Source organism: Delphinus delphis, chromosome 20 (genome assembly GCF_949987515.2).
Source record: "Delphinus delphis chromosome 20, mDelDel1.2, whole genome shotgun sequence".
NCBI lineage: Eukaryota > Metazoa > Chordata > Mammalia > Artiodactyla > Delphinidae > Delphinus > Delphinus delphis.
In genome coordinates, this window is record NC_082702.1 from 30,529,136 (window position 1) to 30,549,483 (window position 20,348).

Consider the following 20,348-nt stretch of genomic DNA (forward strand, 5'->3'; position numbering starts at 1 on the left):
CCAGGTGATGGTGTGGATCCACGGAGGAGGTCTGATGTTGGGCGGGGCATCAACCTATGATGGGCTGGCCCTCTCTGCCCATGAAAACGTGGTGGTGGTGGCCGTTCAGTACCGCCTGGGCATCTGGGGATTCTTCAGGTAAGACACTGGCCTCTCCTCACGGCACATTGACCCTCAGTGTGGGAGTGCTAGGACCCCACTCTGGTCATGCAAGCCCTCAAAGGGATCTTTGCTAGGTTCCCTACTAAGACATGCAAGTCCCCTCATAATTGGGCTCTACCTACCTTCTCCTTCCCCAGCCACCCTGGTCCACTTACTTGCATGTAAAATGCCTAATCTGCCTGACAAACTCCTATTATTCCTGCAAAACCCAACCCAAATGTTACCTCGTCTGAAATGCTCATCTCTTTTTCACCTGTGCTGCCCAGCATGTTGCATACCTGTAAGGTGACAGTTAACATGCAGTGCAGCAGTTAGAGGCTTATACGTCTTACCTCATGGGGAAGGAAAGAAGGAGCAGACTCACGTGGGAGCTCCGTAAAGTCTTGTAGGTGGAGGAACGGGTGGCTGGAACTTGGAGGCTGTAACGAGCACCTGACTCCAGTGGACACATCTACTGAGAGGAGTGTAGGGCCCACTCACCCCATTTCCTTCGTGGAGTTTGGCACATGCATGAGCGAAGGCTCGAGTCTCCTCCATGGAGTGTCCGTGGGGAGAGGAACCGGACTTCCTGCAGGCACAGTTACTGAGCCTTTTCTGAATGCACCAGCCCCAGGACCTCTTACCCTCAGATGGCTGGTGGGTGGGCTGGGCGAGGGGTGGTCATCTCACTGGAAAGACCTATGGGCTGGAGGAGGGCTGTCCCAGGCGAGTCATGTCCCGGGATGTGTCACCTTCACTGAGACTCCTCATGTCCTTCTCCCGCAGCCCACGGCTGCTCCCAGTTACAGTATAACTGCGTACACTCCCCCCTCCCTCTCCCCCAGGCTCTCCTCTACCACATCAGTCAGGGTTTCACCCCGACCAGACACCACACTGCTCTGGTCCAGGTCACCAGCGGCCCAGCCTTGGCAGCAACCGCACGTCACCCCTCAAACCTTTTTGAAAAATTTCCTGCTCTTGGCTCCTGGCCACCTCCTCCCTCATGGCAGCTCCTTCTCGGCCCCTCCCGGACCCTCCCCTCCCCGTCTCAGCCTCTGTGTGCATCTTCTTCTCTGTCCCACTGGTTCCCTGAGTGACCTCAGGGGGCACTTCCAGGCTCCCTATTTTTAGCCCATTTCTCCTTTGAAACCCACAGGTACATCATTAACTACCTCCTGCCATCCCCACGGGACACCTGAGGGCACCTCTCCCTTCCTCGGACAAACTTAACCCTTGACTCCCGATGCCCCTGCCCCAAACCCTCCTCCTTTCTCCACAGGGCCTCCTGCTCAGCTGCAGGCAGCTCCATCCTTCCAGTTACTCAGGATAAAAGCCTGGGGGCACTTGGATTCTTTTCTTTTTCTCACACGCCACATCCAGTCACCAGCAAATCCTCTTGGCTCCACTTTTACAATATGTTCAGAATCCAGCCACTTCTCACCTCCTCCCTTGTAGTCACCCTGTTCAAAGCACTCTGTGTCTCTCCCCTGGATTGTTGTAATAACACCTACTTTTATAACCCTGCTATTTTACACCGTGTCTGATCCACACAGTAGCCAAAGTGATCATTTAACACATAAATGGAATCATGTCATCCCTGCAATGGCTTCCTAACTTACTCAAGATGACATTGACATCCTTACCGAGGCCCTCAGGGCCCTCTGTAGCTGTAGGTCCTAGATTCACACTTTTGTTCACTGGATGCCGGGGCCTTTGCATGTGCTGTTTCTTCTGCCTGGAATTCCCTTTGGAATTGTAGAATAGTAGATGCTCAATAAATAGATGTGGGATGGATGTATAGAGCGCTACAGCGGAACAATGCTGCAGGATGGGAGGCAGGTGAAGACCCCAGTGTCAGGGCTCTGGAAGCCCAGTCTCTTGCAGAAGGCTCACCCAGACCCCCAGCCCCATCTGTGGTCCTGAGAGCCCTGCTGTGACATGTCTGCTCTCAACCCCACCCTGTTCTCTTACAGCACAGGGGATGAACACAGTCGGGGGAACTGGGGTCACTTGGACCAGTTGGCCGCACTGCACTGGGTCCAGGAGAACATTGCCAACTTCGGAGGGGATCCAGGCTCTGTGACCATCTTTGGAGAGTCAGCAGGAGGGGAAAGTGTCTCTATTCTTGTAAGTGTTCCTGGCCCTGATGTGGCTACCGATGGGACCCCTTGCAGACCAGCCAGTCTAGTCATGGGACCTGGATTCAAGGCTGACCCTACTCTGTGCAGCATCAGATGGTGGAAAGTTATGGCCAAACTCTCCTTGGACTGCAGGAAGCTCAGAGCTCAGCTTAGCATCCTGGGGCAATATCTCCAGCCACGGCTGCAACGGAGACATTCCTCCTGTCCTGTGTTGGTTGAGCTCTTACTCTCCTTCCTAATCATTTTACTATTAGTACTCACCTCACTCCTCTTGGGAAGTAGGGGTGGGTGTAAATTCTGGATAAGAGGAGGCAACCATGAAGTTGGGTGCAATGTCATTATTTGGCTTGAAGCCAGATCTACAATTCAAGGGGACACAAACACTAAGAACAGGTCAGAGGCCTCCTCTGGGGAGGTCTGATGGCTTGTTCATCTCAGGAAGGAGGGCAGCGGTGTCTGGGGCTGAGGATGGAGCTGGGCTGGGTGAGGAGAGGTAGAGAGAGGAAGGAGGATGGAAGGGGGGATGGGACCCGGGAAATGGAACACAGACACGACCTGGGAGCCTGATGTGGGAATGGCAGTTGGGAGACACCGAGGGAAGCAAAGGTGGAAAACCAGATTAGAAGGCGCTGGGAGCTGTTAGAAACCCTCCAGCTGCCTCACAGTTGAGCAGAAGGTTAACACTATTACTGTATTTTTAAAACATATGTTGGATTTGTAGTTGAATCTTCAGAGGAAAATGTTTTTATTTTATAAAATGGAGAAAAAAGAAAAGCATAGATAACTCTCCCAAAATAAAAATTCATCCACAATCCCATTAGCCAGGGATTGTCACCATGGACAGTTTTATTTTTCTAGTCTTTTTTCCATGAATCTATCTATCTATCTATCTATCTATCATCTATCATTTATCTACCTATCTGTCTCTATGAATTTTTAAACAAAAAAACTTCCTTAATATTATAACACAAATATTTCCCTCACCATTAGTTATTCTTTAATATTTTTTGTGTATATAGTCGAGTATAGTATAGTATTTCATTGTAAGAATGAAAAATACCTTATTTACCCAATGTCATATATTAGAACCTTGTGTTATTTCCAATTTTTACTGTTATAAATAACACGAACATTTTAGAGATTTTTGTGTGCCTCCATGATCATTTTCCTTAAAATAAATGCTAAGTAATACAAATGGGGAATCAGAACTGTGCTTTAAAGTGCTGCTAGGAATTGCTGAGCTGCCTTTCAGATACTTTGATTGTTATAATCAGTGTGCCACACACTTCCTGTTTTGTCCTTCACTCTGCTCCTGGCTCCTTCCAGCTGAGGTTTTCTTGCAGAAGCCAGGCCCCATGGTCTCCAGGGGAACAGCCCAGGACAGGGCTGTGGATGGGGGTAGCTCTTGAAGACCCCTCCCCGTGAGCATAAACTCCCTTTCTCGCCACCCTCCTCCCAGGTGTTATCTCCCCTGGCCAAGAATCTCTTCCACCGGGCCATCTCTGAGAGTGGTGTGGCCCTCACTTCTATCCTGGTCAAGAAGGACATGAAGGCTGCAGCTAAGGTAGGTCTCACACTGGACTGTCCCCACACCCTTTGCTCTGCTCTCCTGGAGTTGTCAGGGGTCTTTCTTGCTGTGGGAGCCAGTTGACATCCTCAGAGAATCACAGAAGTGAGGATGGCTGATCAGGGAGGGCAAGGACACACCTCATCCCACCTCCACCTTCTACCGCTGAGCAAACTGGGGCAGAGAGCAGAAGCACTTGCCAGGGTCAGCGAGTGATCAGAGCAGAGCCGGACTCAGGCTCATGACTCTGGACTGCCAGCCCCATGCATTTTCCACTGAACACGCTTCCCAAAGTGTTCCAGGTGGGGTGCTGGCCTGGACAGTGGTCAGTGAACTGTCATCCTATCTTGCCTCGCTCAGGGTCTGAAATCTGATGAACTCATTGGCACCATGTGTGCCTGGAGTGGATTCTCCTTGGGAGCTTGTGACTGGGGTGGGTTCCTGAAGAATTCATTCATTGATTCATTCATTCACTCAACAAATAGTTTTGATATAATCTGACATCTCGCAACCTCATGAAGCTTCTGTTATAATTGAGGAGACAGATTAATAATTATATAATTGCACAACTTACAAAATGTCAACTGTGACTAGAGCAATAGAGGAGAGATACCTGATGTCATAACAGAATCCAAAAGGAGCGCTTAGTCCAGTGGATAGGGGGAGGTTATCAGGAAAGGCTTCATGAAAAAAAGTGATCAACGAGTTGAGATGAGAAGGATGAGCAGTAAATTACTTGGTAAGAAAAGAATATCCAGGAAGAGGGAACAGCCTGTGCAAATGTCCTGTGGCAGGAGCAGGTATCTCAACTGAGAGAGAGCGAGAAAGGCTGCTGTGGCCAGAGCAGAAAGAGCAGACGGAACCTGGAGTGAAGTGAGGATGGAGCCATCGGCAGGGCCATGCTGCAGAGGACCTGGTGAGGACTTTGTCTTTATTTGGAGAGTGTCAGGAAGCCAAGGAAGGGTGAGCAACAGGGAGGCTCTGCTGAGGAGTGTGCGCTGGAGTCACTGATGTGGAGCGATTTCGTCGGGCTGTGAGAGCTGGTGGACGGGTGGGGGCAGCAGCCAGACTTAAAGGGACTGACTGGTAAGCAGGAGGGGAGGAGAAAAGACACCAAGAACTTAAAAAATTGTTGAGACTTTTTCAGAATTCTTTGGCTATTAACAGCAGAAGCCCATTGATCAGGCTTAAGTCAAGAAGGGGGAGTTTATTTAAAGGAAACAAAGGTGGCAGAAATGGTGCTGGATTTTGCTGTCACACAGGACCAGAAATTGGCAGAATGAAGAATCCAAGACTCATATTCTTGTGCGCTCTCGCTCGCTCTCTCTCTCTCTCTCTCTCTCTCTCTCTCTCTCTCTCCCCCTCTCCCTCTCTCCCCGCTCTACTTCTTCATGTGCCTTTTTATTTAATTTTTCACCAAATACATACTGAGCATTGATTGTATGTCAGACACCGGACCAGGCTCTGGGCAGCCCATGTACACTCTTCATGGTCCCGCCATCATGGAGCCTGATTTCTCTCCTTCTGCATCTTCCCCTCTGGCTGCACTTTGCAAGTGTCTAGCCTGAGGCCAAAAGGCTATTAATTGGGTGAGCCGAGATTTGAAATTAGTGGGATTCTGGATTCCATGCTCTCAAGCCCCACTCCATGCTGCCTCTCTTTAGATGTTCAGCTTTGACATCATTATGTCCACTTGAACAGAGATAAGGCAGCAGAGGCTGAGGAGTATAATTGGCTTGTCTGGGATCCAGGACATACTGGTCTAGAGTATCTTCGCTACCATGTGTTGACTTTAGAAATTGAGGTTGGAACAGAACACCTCTTTATTGATGGAGGGAAGAGACAGGGCTCTTGAATTCTGCTGTCACCTGTGATCTCTGCAGAAAATTGCTGTCTTTGCTGGGTGCAAAAGCACCACCTCAGCTGTCCTTGTTCACTGCCTGCGCCAGAAGACAGAGGACGAGCTCTTGGAGATAACGCTGAAGATGGTGAGTACATCCACTCTCATGGCCACACAAGCTCCCCGCCCTGTAAACATGGCCCCAGGCTTCATCATTTCACCTATCCCCTTGCCCTGGAAAAACTACCTGGGACACTTTCTCACCTCTCAAGAGCAGTGTCAGACTGGATCTGAATGGGGAATTTCCTTCTTTCTTTTTTATTATGGAATAACTCAGATGTTAGCAAAGACAAAAAATAACATAATGAACAACTGTGTAATAACTCCTCATATCTATCAAAACTTACTTTTTCCAATCTTGTTTTTCTGATAGATTTTTTTATATGTGACTATTTTCTTTATTGTAAATATATATGTGTCACATACAATTTACCATTTTAATCATTTTAAGTGTACAATTCAGTGGCATTAATTACACTCATAGTACTGTGCAACCATCACCGCTATTTCCAAAACTTTTCATCATCCCAAACAAAAAATCCCTACCTCTTTAAACAGTTACTCTGCCTTCTCCCCTTCCCCCCAGTCTCTGGAAACCTCTAATCTACTTTCTGTCTATGAATTTGCCCATCCTAGATTCAGTCATGTAAGTGGAATCTGATAGATTTTTAAGAAATTAAACATTACACATTCTCAGAGGTGATTACCATCCTGAATTTTGGGAATGGGGTTATTCAGAACAAAGCTCTTCAGAAAGGTTGTCACAATTGTCTTGGTTAATTTAGAAACCACCTCAATTATCATCCAGTGGTGGCCCAATTTTCTAGATTTTCTGCACGTCTGCCTCAGTAGTGATTCTCACATAATCGTATATCTACCCATTCATCCATCCAGCCATCCATCCACCTATTCATCCATCCATTCATTCATCATCTTATTATACATCTGTCCATCCACCAGTGAATCCAATTCATCAGTATCTTTTCATCAATCTAATATCAACTCATCTATAACATTCATTCATCTGTTATCAATCATTCATATATCTGTATTTCATCATCCATCTCTCTAAAATCAGTGATCCATCCATCACCTAATCTGCTAGCTATCATCCATCTATCCACTTATCCCCCCAATTCAATACTCCAAGTATTGACTAATTCCATCCACCCATCCATCTGTCTTTGCTAAGTGTATGGGGGGAGGTAACAGCGTGGGTGACGCAGACGTAACTGGATATAGTCCCTGCTCATAAGGAACTATTCAAGGAGAAACACGCCCATATACTTAGCGGATTAAGTGTGGTGGGAATACAGAGAGGGGATGCATTCATTATAGTAAGCAGGGATGCTTCACAGAGAAGGTGACATTTCAGGATTGGTGGATGGCTATGGTAGTGGGTCATCACAGGAAGCTACAGCACAACAGATACCCAGAGATCACCACTTATAAGATCCGCTTGTAAGGGGAGAGTCTGGACCCTGGACCCCTGAGGATGCTCCTGGACCCCCAGCGGCCAGCCTCCAGCACTGGACTCTGCTCTGTTTCCATGGGTTAAGTCCAATGTAGCCTTGGATCCTGGTTTCTCAGGCTCAAATAAGGTGACCAATGTGCTCAAAGATAAAAACACAACTGTTTTCTGATGCCTGGAAAGAGGTAAATTTATTTCAGCAATTCTCCGTGTGGCACAAGAGATCCGCTTATAAGGGGAGAGTCGGTGACTTTGGGAGAATCCAGAGAACCTAAGAGCCCATGTTATCCTTCTGAGATCTTCTGAGATCATGTGGAAGTGTTTCCATGATTATCCTCTCTCCCCAATAACACACGTGGGTGTGCACGTGCACACACACACACCTGGATTGCGGGGCTACAACCCATAACGGAGGGACCCTTACTGGGACTTCCTGCATACTGGTCAGGACTGTTAGCTGCAGTGTCACAATAAAATCAGCACAATCTTGGTGAACTCACAACAAAGAGAAGCGTGGAGTGGGGTGAATTTCAGTGAGCTTGTATGAGTCAGGATTTTCTAATGCAGGAGGAGAAAACTCATCTCGAAGTGACTTGAGAAGAGAAAGGGATATGTTGTAACAGAATCTTCAGGTAACTAACTGAAAAGTCCAGGAGTTGATGGCTTCAGGCATGTCCGGATCCAGATGCACATATGATATCATCAAGACTCTGTCTCTATCCCTCAGCTTTTTACCTCTCTGTGTTGGCTTCACTCTCAGGCGGATTTATCCCCTGGGGAGGTTAGACAACAGCAGTATTCTAGACTTACATCCTATCTGCTTAGAAACCCTCTTTCCCAATAATTCCAGCAACAGTTTTGGGTAAACTCTATTGAACTGACATGGGCACATGTCCATCCCTGAAGTAATCCCTGTCTTCAGGGAGATGGTGCACCTCAGGTCACATATAGATGCCTGGAATCGTGGAGTGAGACTGGGGAAGAGGGAGTCCCCCAAAGGAAAATTGGGGTGTTTTCGCCTGGAGGAACAAGAAGAGGAAATGGGTGCAGGGCAGGGCAGGCACAAGCAGCAGTCCTCTCCAGAGCTCCCCTCCCCCATCCCATACCTGCACCCTGTGCTCATGCCCAGGGGAGCTGGTGCCCTGCCCACTTCCTTTCAGCCCAGCCAGGGTGGCACCAGGAGGGAGGACTTGATACCTTTGACGCACAGCTCACAGGATCAGCTTTGCTCTCAGGAAGCCTTCTCACCCACAGCCTCTGCCTTTGTCTTCACAGAAATTTTTCGCTCTTGATTTACACGGAGACCCCAGAGAGGTAAGATGCTTACAAGAACTGACTATAGATGGAGAGATGCATATAGATACACACACCCTTCAAATTAAATACACATTACGTTATATAGTTTATACCAACTTGAGTGAAGATCTGCCCGCATCACCTAACCACTGCTGGCCCTGGTCAGAGTTCTGCCCCCTGGGGTCCACAGACTTAGCCCCCTTTGTTAGGACCCTGAGTGTGTGGCCACCGCCCATGGGCACGCAGGTCTGCGATGCCGGCTGTGAGCTCAGGCAGGTGGAGAGGGGGACGCGGGTGTGACCTCGAAGGGGAAGCACAGACGTGACGCTGCCCTCTTCCCCAGAGCTTTCCTTTCCTGCCCACCGTGCTTGACGGAGTGCTGCTGCCAAAGATGCCCGAAGAGATTCTGGCTGAAAAGAACTTCCACCCCGTTCCCTACGTCGTGGGAATCAACAAGCAGGAGTGTGGCTGGATTCTGCCGATGGTGAGAAAGTGCAGGCCTCTTAGACTCGCCTCCCCTGCCCGTCGCATCACCCCTCCCATCTCTGGTCACAGGATCCCTCCTTCTACGCACGCACCTCTGGGACCTTCATACACCTTGACGTTTCCGTGGAAACCTTCTCCACGATGGCCCAGCTGTCACCTGGGTGGTGCGGCCCTGGGGACCCACATCCCCACACACTCTCTGCTTGTCCTCCCATCCAAGAATCCTGAAATGTCAGTGCCAGGAGGGCTGGGAGAGATAATCATTGAGCAGATGAGAAACCCAAGGCCTGGAAAGGGGAAGGGGTTTGGGAGTTAAGGAGAGTGAGGCCTGGGACCTGCAGCCTCTCCCCTGGGCTTGGTGCTTTCATAGTTTCCCCATAAATTCCACCCACCCACACCTCACACTCTCATTCATCTAACTGGAAACATTCAAAGGAGCCTGCTTCCTCCTGAGTTAAAATTGACTTCTAAAAGTTAGGAAGTACTTTCCCTTCTGCCAAAGATAAACAAAGCCGGACACCAGTTGAATTGGTAATGAGTTTGATTCAGGGACACTCTTGCTATAGGGAAAAGATCAATTGTAAACTGAACCTAAATCGCTGAAACAAAAGGCTGGAGCCTATTTAAGGCTGCGGGTGCGGGGAGGGGGGATTTGTCCATGAAACTGGGCCACCTGGATTTGTTAGCTGGCATTTATCTGGAGAAGAAACAAGCTTCTGTCTTTATGACAGGAGGCCGTGGTGTAAGTAGAAGCAAGGCTCCCACTGAAGTTAGGCATTATCTTTCCACAGGGACTGGGGGAGAGAGCAAGAATTATCCCCTGAATGTTTGCTTTTCATAAAAGTTGGCTCTCAGGTCCTTGAGAAAACAGGTTGAAGCAGTGGTTTTACATCCCAAAGGGCAGAAAAAGGATTTATAATTACAAGGTTTCTAAAGTAACTGCACTAAGAAAGGGTCCAGGGACCTACCTGCCTATCACCAGGTTTTGGCTAGAGCAGACGGTAAATTTTCCTGGCAGCACAGAGCTTTTTAAGGGGGCCTGGGGTCATCCTGGGGACATGGCCTTAAGCTGCTTGTGGCCGTGCTAGAGTTTGGTGAAGTCACTTAGTGCAGAGTTTTGATGCAGTTGTTATGTGCAGAGTTCTGCAGGTCTTCAGAATGATTTCAGAGGTTATACCAAAGGACCAAAACCATAATGGCAGAATTTGGGGCTTTCTCTGCTATCTAACACAGGCGGGGTATTTGTGAGGTCTGTGTCATCTGCCCCAGAGCCCTCTACTTCAACACTTGGCTGGCTGAAACCTTCCCTCTCTGTCTTGATGACCACCGTGGAGACTCTAGCCTAAATATATATATATATATATGCACACATATATATGCACGCATATACACACACAGACACACATATATATATATATACACACACACACACATATATACACACACACACACACAAAGACTGGGACAGCTTCCCTTAACAATTACTTTATCTTCTTTGCATTCCTTGATTTCTAGATATAAAATTCCTTTTGATTCATTGATTTTGCCCAACTCTTCAAAGACCCATGCCCTACAGAGTAAAGTAAGTCAGAAAGAGAATAACAAATACCGTATGCTAACGCATATATATGGAATCTAAAAAACAAACAGAAAAATGGTCATGAAGAACCTAGGCGCAAGATGGGAATAAAGACGCAGACGTAGAGAATGGACTTGAGGATATGGGGAGGGGGAAGGGTAAGCTGTGACAAAGTGAGAGAGTGGCATGGACATATATACACTACCAAACGTAAAATAGATAGCTAGTAGGAAGCAGCTGCATAGCACAGGGAGATCAGCTCGGTGCTTTGTGACCACCTAGAGGGGTGGGATAGGGAGGGTGGGAGGGAGGGAGACGCAAGAGGGAAGAGATATGGGAACATACGTATATGTATAACTGATTTACTTTGTTATAAAGCAGAAACTAACACACCATTGTAAAGCAATTATACTCCAATAAAGATGTTAAATAAATAAACAATAAAAGACTCAAAAAGAAAAAAAAAATGGACCCATGCCCATCAAGATATGACAGTGACCTTCAGCCTGCATTGGTTTGGTTTGTTGGTAACTTTGGTTTTTCCTGTCATTACCTGATGATTCACAATTGCTTAACCTTTGTTTTAACAGTTCATGGGCTACTCATTCTCTGAAGGCAAGCTGGACCAGAAGACGGCCACGTCACTCGTGTGGAAGTCCTACCCCATCCTTGTAAGAGTCTAGGAATCACAGGAACTGGCTGAGCCCTAAAGAGGGGAAGAGGCTTGTTCCCAATTGCAAAGCAACTAATGGCAGAATGAAGACTGGGGCTGGGAGGGTTCTGCCCCACTTTTTCTGCTTTTCTTATCACTACCCAGGATTGGGGGAGGGGGAAAGTTTGCACTGAGCTCAAAAAGTTCACCATTAACACAAGAAGAGAAACTGTGTCACTCACCAGGGGTGGTGAAGTCAAAAATCCAGAAATAGGGGCTTCCCTGGTGGCGCAGTGGTTGAGAGTCCACCTGCCGATGCAGGGGACACGGGTTCCTGCCCCGGTCTGGGAAGATCCCACATGCCAAGGAGCGGCTGGGCCCGTGAGCCATGGCAGCTGAGCCTGTGTGTCTGGAGCCTGTGCTCCGCAGCGGGAGAGGCCACAACAGTGAGAGGCCCACATACCGAAAAAAAAAAAAAAAAAAAAATCCAGAAATAGCAAAATTTAAACCACCAAATGAATGAAGAGTATTTAGTAAGAGTTTATGGTACATAAAATATAGTTCACGCCCTGGGGGCTTCCAACTTCAAAGGCTGGTAGGAAGCTCGGCGGGGGGGCGGGGGTGGGGTGGGGGGTGAAGTTACAGGATGGCTTATAAAGTGAAAATGAGGAAGTTGTTAACATTTTCAGTGATTGCTTATTACAATAGAGGTTTTCAGGTGGCAAGGGATTGGTTAAAAGTGATTATCTCATACTATTTTAGGGAGATGACTTAGTTTATTTTTTGATTGTCAGAGGGATTTACAAAAAATAACCTAAGTTAGGTTTTGCTTATGTGCATGAAATACGCTAGAGTTAGTTTTGCTTACATGGCTTAAATAGTTTTGTCTGCACAGATAATGCGTAAGTCTGGTCTCCATTTTACATTTAACTTTAACAGTGGTCACTTTCACTGGATCTATTTCAGAGCATCCCTGAGGAACTGGCCGTGGTGGCGGCTGACAAGTATTTAGGAGGGACGGACGACCCTGCCAGAAGGAAAGACCTGTTCCTGGACCTGCTTGCAGATGGGATGTTCGGTGTCCCATCTGTGAATGTGGCCCGTCGCCACAGAGGTGAGTCCCAGACACTGGATGGGAGAGGGACACTGACCTCTCCAGCTTCACTGACTGTCCTGCCCAGCCCTCAGCACAAACACATGTGGACATTGCTGAGGGTCGTACATCCAAGACTGATTGCGTTTGGCCTGGGGTGGGGCACTGTCCTGTTTTGGTTTCCACCAGAAGCAGACTCCGAGAAAAGGATCCAAATGCAAAGAGTTTATTTGGGGGGGTGATCCCAGGAAACACCAGTAGAGGAGTGGAGAAGTGACATGAATGGAGAGGAAGCCAGTCCACACTGCACTGTCAAGAAAGCATCCACTGTGGACACCCGGACCTGGGGAACTCTGGGAAACCAGCAGAACACATGTCTCAGGGTTATCCCTAGTGAGTGGCAAGAGAGCTGGGGTATTTATCCTCCAACTTTGACGAGTCATTGGTTGAAGGCTGTTCCCAAGGGCAGTTAATTCCCTGGTGCTTTGACCTGTTGCACATGTGGGCAGAGTGGTCTCTGGCTGCCAAAGACCCAGGCAAAGAGCTACGGATGCAGGAGGTGGAACTCAGGCTGGCGTGCCCGGAAGCAGGGGATATGGGGAGGCACCGACAGCCTCTGCCACAGGGCTCCTCACCTGAATTGCGGTGGTCTGTGGGGCTAGAGGGGAAATCTTGGAAGATAGGTCTTGGAAGGTTTCCAAGGTCAGAGCTATCTGCAAACTAGTTTGTTAACCAGTGGAGCTGGGGGTAGAGGGAGGCCAAGCATAGGATCAGGAATGTTGTCTGGGACCAAGAAAGCTGAAAGGAGTGATTATTGGAAGAGTGGGGCCACGCAGTCTAGAGAATGTCAATGTCTGTGGCTGGCTGTTGTTTCTCCCAGTGTGTGCTGTGTCCACCACAGGACCTTCCAACATTGACCCAAGACTGTGTGTAGGGTGTGAGGTCAGGGATGCATGAGCTCACCTGGAGAGGAGGTGTCCCTTTTGGGTACCTTTTGAGTTACTCACAGGACCCTTCATTTCTTGGAGACCACATTCACCTAGTCTGCAAGCCAGGAGATGGTTCTGGGGTCCAGACCTCCCTGCCTAACGGTGCTAGAAGGGTTTTAAACTTTGAGACTTTATAAGCATGATAAAACATAGCTGTGGCTGACTTACTCTATCCCCGAGCACTCAGTACAGTACTTTGGAGGTTCTAGTTACCATTTCTTCCTCCCTAGGGTCCTGATGACCAGCCAGGGACTGCCTGGGGTCAAATCTGTTCTTTCATAAATTTGGTCTTGCCTCTTGCTACATGTCTTGATTTGTAGTATCCCCTTCAGCTGCTCCCAGCCATACTGGACTTGAGTTTTTTATCTGACATCCCGTGACTTTGAATTCAGGGTCTTATTGCCAGCACTTCCCAGAGTTTATCAATGTTATTTTTTCATTGTCGTATTTCTCTCAATCTCTTTTTGATAAAGTAGTTTTCTGAGTATAAAATTAATCTTACCATTGTAGAAAGTTTTGAAAATATGGGAACATATTAAAGAAGCAACTATATATTACTCATAATTCCTTCACCTAGAAGTATCAGCTATAAAGTTTTGGTTTTTTGTTTTTTTTGCGGTACGCAGGCCTCTCACTCTTGTGACCTCTCCCCTTATGGAGCACAGGCTCCGGACGCGCAGGCTTAGCAGCCATGGGCCCAGCCGCTCCTTGGCATGTGGGATCTTCCTGGACCGGGGCACAAACCTGTGTCCCCTGCATCGGCAGGCGGACTCTCAACCACTGCGCCACCAGGGAAGCCCCATCTATAAAGTTTTGACATTTTTTTTTCTATTAGCCTTTCCATGTCTTACACATAATTTTAAAATTAATTTTATGTTCATAGACAACTATATTGTAGGCATTTCCTCAATGTCAATATAAATTCATGGAAAATAGCAATTATTTCATGGTATGATGGATTAAAATTTACTTTAGTATTCCTGTCCTATTGGGTATTTAGCCTGGCTGCTCATTTTGATGCTACAGAAAACATCATACTCAGCCTTATGTGCATAAATCTTTAACCAAGTCTCAAATAATTTTCTTAGAGTTGGTTTCTAGAAGTGAAATTATTAAGCTGGGCTGTAGTAGAATTTTAAAGTTCTTGATACATTTTGTGAAATTGCTTTCTAGTGTATGAGAGTGTGGATTTCTTAGCTCTCTCACTTGGGATAGTCAGATTAAAAGAATAAAAATAATGCTGCCAATTTTATATAAGTCTTACCTCACAAAAAAAGAACATCACACTGTTTTAATTTGCATATTTTTGTTACTAGCTCTCTCCTTCCCCCTGCTTTTGTTGCTGCTCCTAATTGTTATTATTGAAATCTCTGCCCTACTTTCCTTTGAAGACGTGTGTTGTGATTGCAGGAATTTTTTAAAAATATTTATTTATTTGGCTAAGCCGGGTATTAGTTGTGGCGCACAGGATCTTCAGTTATGGCATGCGGGATCTTTAGTTATGGCATGCGGGATCTTTAGTTGCGGCATGCGGGATCTAGTTCCCCGATCAGGGATTGAACCCGGGCTGCCTGCACTGGGAGCATGGAGTCTTAACCACCGGACCACCAGAAAAGTACCCCCGTAGGAATTTTTTTTATAAATCTCAGTGGTTTAAGGCAAAACACTGAAAAAAAAAAAAGAAGAAGAGAGGAATGAAAAGAATATCTTTGGGGCATGCCATAATTAAGTTCTCTCATTCACACTAGGTCTTTCTTTGTATGGTTGGGTTCTCAGTTCCGTTCTAACACTTCTGAGTAGCAGAGGCAAGGGTAAACACCCTCCTTTCAGTGAGTTCTGCTTGACCCTGAAGCAGCTGTTTAGCAATTGGATTATGAAACCACAGACGGATTGCTTCTTCCAAACAATGCCTCTTGCTAAACCAAGAGTGCAGTGAGAGGGGGGAAGGGAGGCAATTAAATAAATTATTGTACATCCTCCTGTCAGGATGGCATATATTGTTACACTATGTAGTTGACAAACATTTAATGATATGAAGAAATTATTATAGTCATTACAAAACTACACATCCAATAGTATCCTTATTTTATATACATAAGTGAGATAAGTGCTAAAATATTAACAGAGGTTTCTCTGAGCAGTGGGATTATATGTGATCATTTTGTTCTTATTCCTTTTTTCTGCATTTTCCAAATGTGATTCTGTCCCCAGGAAGGGAAAACGTGTGATATTTCCCCGCCAGCCTGACTTGGGACCTGACCCTTCCCGGGTAGAGTCACTCGCTCTGGGCATAATGATCAAGGCAGAGCACAGAGCTCCCCGGGCGGGTGGCCTGTGAGTTAGCCCTGAAGGAGCAAAATGGGCAACGCTGCTGAAGCGTCAGCAGGAAAACTGACATCTTCCTGGGGCTTAGAGGGGGGGTGGTGAGCGTAAGGGCAGGGGAGAGGAGGAGGGAGGAACTGTACCCTTCCTCGGCCCCTTCTTCCTTCTGCCACCACCTTAACACTCCCCGGGCCAAGCAGGAAGCAAGACCTGTGAGATGACAGAGAAAAAGGAAATGCTGAATTGTGGTTTCCTGAGACACAAGGAATAGACTGTCCCCTTTCTGCATAGGCTTGTATTTAAATATCTGCACTTTCAGGCCAGCAACTTGGATTTACTTCACTCTTCTTGGAATACGTGTGAAAAATACCAGAAACGCTCAAAATGGGCATAATAGAAGGCACCTGTCAGGCTGCAGGTATTCTCCAAGGGAATGAAGACTAACCTGTTAGCAATGAAATGTCGTGGTATTTCTGTGTACATAGACTATGTATCTAGATGTTCTGCTCTGTGAATGCATCAATAGGCAAAGAGGTTTATATGTATTGACCCAATGCCTCTATAATGATAGTTATTTTGAATCGATTTCCCCAAAGTTTCAACATTCATTCATTCAATAGCTGGCTCAAATCCAGTTCCACCTCCACCACCAGTACACCCTTAAGCAAGTCATAGAACTTTTCCCAAACTGTTTTTCTCTGTTATGCTGATAACCAGGGGCTTCCTGCAGGGACACACAGGGTCTGGCACACAGTTGGTTCTCACAACGGGCAGCTGCTGTTAATATTGTTGTTCACTCAGGACCAGGCATGCCCCCAATTTCCTGATTGCTCACAGCGCCCCCCCCACCCACCTCTGGAGCCCTTGATACCATCCAGGTGTGCGTCTGCTGAAGTGAACTGTGCATGAATCCATGTCTTCCAGATGCCGGAGCCCCCACTTACATGTATGAGTTCCAGTATCGCCCAAGCTTCTCATCAGCCATGAAACCCAAGACGGTGATGGGGGACCATGGGGATGAGCTCTTCTCAGTCTTCGGGGCTCCATTTTTGAAAGGTGATGGCCCTTTGGTGACTACAGACTTGGAGTTAGGGGATGTGGGTTCAAGTCTTGGTTTGGTGGCCTTGGGCAAGTTCCTCCTTCTCTCCAGGTCTTAGTTTCCTGAATTCACCATAACAGGGTTGAAGGACAAAGGGTCCTAACCTTTCTCTTGCTCTAATGTGCATGGTGGAGAATGTGTATCCTTGCGCCCTCCTCCATGGTCACTCTAAGAATCCAGACCTGGGCATCAGTAAGGCAGGAGGTGGGTCACCTGCAGGGCCCTGCTCAGGGCTAGAATGCCACCACTCACTTCGCACTCACAAGAGCATATCAGAAGGTACGTGAGAGTAAGGTTAGAATTGCTCTTAACCTTGAATCAGGACTAATATGTGTCTGTCTATCCAATCATCTATCTATCTAAAACTCATATCTTTAAAAATTAAATATGTTTAGGATTATATTTTAAAGAATACCTCTCACAGATGTCTTTAATGTCTTAACCCTCTGCAGTTACCGACAACTTATGTGTGACACAACCCAGGGCTGTACATGGCAGTGCCTCTGGGCACTTTCTGGTTGGGTGACTCTTTGGGGGCCTTGCAGCTTGGTTATTTTTCAGATTCTATGAAAATGTGTGTGGGTGTAGGAGATTGAAAAAAGACCCAGAGGAGAGTATCCTGGGAGGTGGGGTTACTGTAGCAGAAACCCTGGGGTGTGGCCCTGTGACCCAGCCCTTCACTGAGCCCGACCTAGGTCAGTAACTGTCAAGCTTAAAGTGCACTTGAATTACCCAAGATCTTCTTAAAATGTGGTTTTACTCAGTAGGTCTGGAATAAGGGCTCCGTTTCTGAATTTCTAACAAGTTCTCAAGGGCTGCTGCTGCCCCTGAACCACACTTTGAGTAGCAATGGCTTTGTCTCCTCCCCACAGATGGTGCCTCAGAAGAGGAGACCAATCTCAGCAAGATGGTGATGAAATTTTGGGCCAACTTTGCTCGGAACGGGTGAGCTGCTGGCACAGATGGGGCAGGGTTGGGAAGGGGCAGGGCGTGTCTGCTGGGGGGGAGGAGCTCCAACGTGTGCTGGGCAAACTCCCTGCCCTGTGGCCCCTGACGTGAGAGCTCCATCAGTGGACAGGCTGCCCAGGAGATGGTCAGCCTCCTGTCTCTGGAGGCGTATGAGCCTTTGGCAGAGATGAAGCCAGGGGGTCCCTGACAATCTCTGAGGGTTGTTGGGGCCACACAGTAGCTTTGGGGAATTTCTATGTGATTCTGTTCCCAGGAATCCCAATGGGGAGGGGCTTCCCCCTTGGCCAATATATGACCAGAAAGAAGGGTACCTTCAGATTGGCGTCACCACCCAGGCAGCCGAGAAGCTGAAAGACAAGGAAGTGGCTTTCTGGAACGAGCTCCTGTCCAAGGAGGCGGCAAAGAAGCCACCCCAGTTAAAACATGCTGAGCTGTGAACGGGAGGCTCAGCTGGCCTTGGGGGCTTGTGGGACCCCAGACAGGGGTATTCTATAGAAGGTGTTTGTGGGCCTAAGAGGCATCTTATTGTGGAGGCTGGGGAATTATCTGATGGGAGTAGCAGAGGTCAGGGAGGGGGAATTTCTGTTTCTGTGGCCTCAATTTTGGAAATAAATGTTCTTTTGGAGACCAAGTCAGTGTCTTTGTCGTGGGCTGGAATTAAGTCATCCTCATTAGCGAGAGAAGGATGAGAGAGGGCACCACTGGCAGGAGGGTGACTTGGGCAGCTCTGGCTTGGCCTCTGGACACGAAGAGTCCAGTAGGCTGGGCCCTGGGAGGGGCTGAGGGGGACACTGCATCTGCTCCATGTCTCTGGGCCGTCAACAACTCCAGTAAGTGGATGTGAGGGAACCAGAGGGCAGTGTCCCTCTCCTCCATGTGGAGCCGCCTGTAGACATGGAGGGGGCACAGACCGAGGATGTACCTGGAGTGGGAAGGAGGGGGACTTGCCATGGTGACACTGTGGCACTGTTGTATGGCCCTTACTGACCCTCCCACAGGTCTACAATTCTTTCTTCAACTTACACAGTATCCTCCCAGGCCCCTCCCTGAGGCCGTCTCTTCCAGCAATTCCTCTGAACCCTTTCTGCAGCCTGGACCACATCAGGTCCAAGCAGTGACCACCTTGAAGTGAGTCCCTGACGTGTCACGTGAAAACTGACTCTTTCAGAATCCCTGGGGTGACTTCTGGCTCCCGGGATATAGAAAGCTCTAAGGAATGCCACTCCCACCTTAACAGAAAGAAAAAAGTGGATTATCCTCAAAATCATGACTTTCTCTGACTCATTCAAAGAGGTTGCAAGGCAAACAATTACCCTGAAATCTCGGGGAAGACAGGCATTTTGAAGGAGAGATGGGAAGTGAACACTGGCTTACCGTCTGCAGACAGGTGGAAGATGGAGTCACCATATGTGTGAGTACAATTACTCTAAAAATTCGAATCGAGGGCTAAAGGCCAAATGTGGGCAAGTATGAGAGTATGAAATCCTAAAAACCACACACCCACAGGGAATTTACACTTGTTACAGGCCCTTCTCCATGGACCTCTATCAGGGACCTGTGAGAAATACTGGGAACAGGTAGTAAGACGAGAGAAAACCTGCCTCAAGGGTGCAGGCTTCAAGCTCTGCTCAGACACTTCTCCATGAAAAAATAAAATCCCCAAACCACTGAAGAAAGGTCAGCAAACCCACTTCCCTTGGGGCCCTGGGAAAGACCTATTGTGGCTGAGGAAAAGGAAAATTTTAGAACTTTATATACATATAGGAAATCCTGGGCTTCTCTGGTGGCGCAGTGGTTAAGAATTCGCCTGCCAATGCAGGCGAAATGGGTTCGAGCCCTGGTCCAGGAAGATCCCACATGCTGTGGAGCAACTAAGCCCGTGCACCACAACTGAGCCCACACACCGCAAGTACGGAAGGCCAAGTGCCTAGAGGCCACGCTCCGCAACTAGGGAAGCCACCACAGTGAGAAGCCTGTGCACCACAATGAAGAGTAGCCCCCGCTCGCCGCAACTAAAGAAAGCCCGCGTGCAGCAAGGAAGACCCACTGCAGTCCAAAATAAATAAAAATAAATAAATTTATTTTAAAAAGAAAAAATTTTAAGTAAAATCCTAGTGCAGGTGACAGCAGATGGTAGGCATCCTCCTTCAACTTTTTGAAGGACAGGGACAGGCTTGCTCCTGGCTTTATATCTCAAGTGCCAACTCCTCTTTTCTGGGAAAGATGATAACCCTTTCTGCGAACTGGCACATACTCACACGACTGATGAGGACGACACAGGACACACAGCTGTGCACAGCAGTCCTGTCTTATTGGTTTGTAAGTAGGAAAATATCGCCTAAAATATGACTAATAATAATAAAGTAACAGCTAATACTTTGGTTACTTACTGTGTGCCAGGCTTAAACCTAATATTGTTGTATATATTACATTCTTAAATCCTATTAAATTCTGACATCCTAATTTGTTGCATAGATAAATTTTTAAATAATCAGGCACTACTATTTTACACTTTTGCAGCAGAGGAGAATGACCAGAGAGGTTATATCAGCTGGCAGTAATGAACACATGTGGGACTGGCCCTCCTGCAGGCTGACTGCAGCCGCCAACCCAAACGGACACCATGTCATCCCGTGAAAGGTG

General features: G+C 47.5%; 1 protein-coding gene across 2 annotated transcripts in view; it reads left to right on the top strand.

The window, feature by feature from the left end:
- CES1 (carboxylesterase 1) overlaps window positions 1-18,355 on the top strand; it is a 36,592-nt gene extending 18,237 nt beyond the window's left edge. The window contains exons 4-14 of one of the 2 annotated variants that reach the window (XM_059999267.1): window positions 5-138; window positions 2,115-2,268; window positions 3,742-3,846; window positions 5,733-5,837; window positions 8,496-8,534; window positions 8,860-9,000; window positions 11,172-11,252; window positions 12,200-12,347; window positions 16,562-16,693; window positions 17,609-17,681; window positions 17,959-18,355. In XM_059999267.1, coding sequence (XP_059855250.1) covers window positions 5-138; window positions 2,115-2,268; window positions 3,742-3,846; window positions 5,733-5,837; window positions 8,496-8,534; window positions 8,860-9,000; window positions 11,172-11,252; window positions 12,200-12,347; window positions 16,562-16,693; window positions 17,609-17,681; window positions 17,959-18,142 — 1,296 coding nt within the window. In that variant the 3' untranslated portion in view covers window positions 18,143-18,355. The remainder of the gene's footprint in view (window positions 1-4; window positions 139-2,114; window positions 2,269-3,741; window positions 3,847-5,732; window positions 5,838-8,495; window positions 8,535-8,859; window positions 9,001-11,171; window positions 11,253-12,199; window positions 12,348-16,561; window positions 16,694-17,608; window positions 17,682-17,958) is intronic. The other variant, XM_059999266.2, reaches the window with a different exon arrangement.
- Window positions 18,356-20,348: the final 1,993 nt, after the last annotated feature.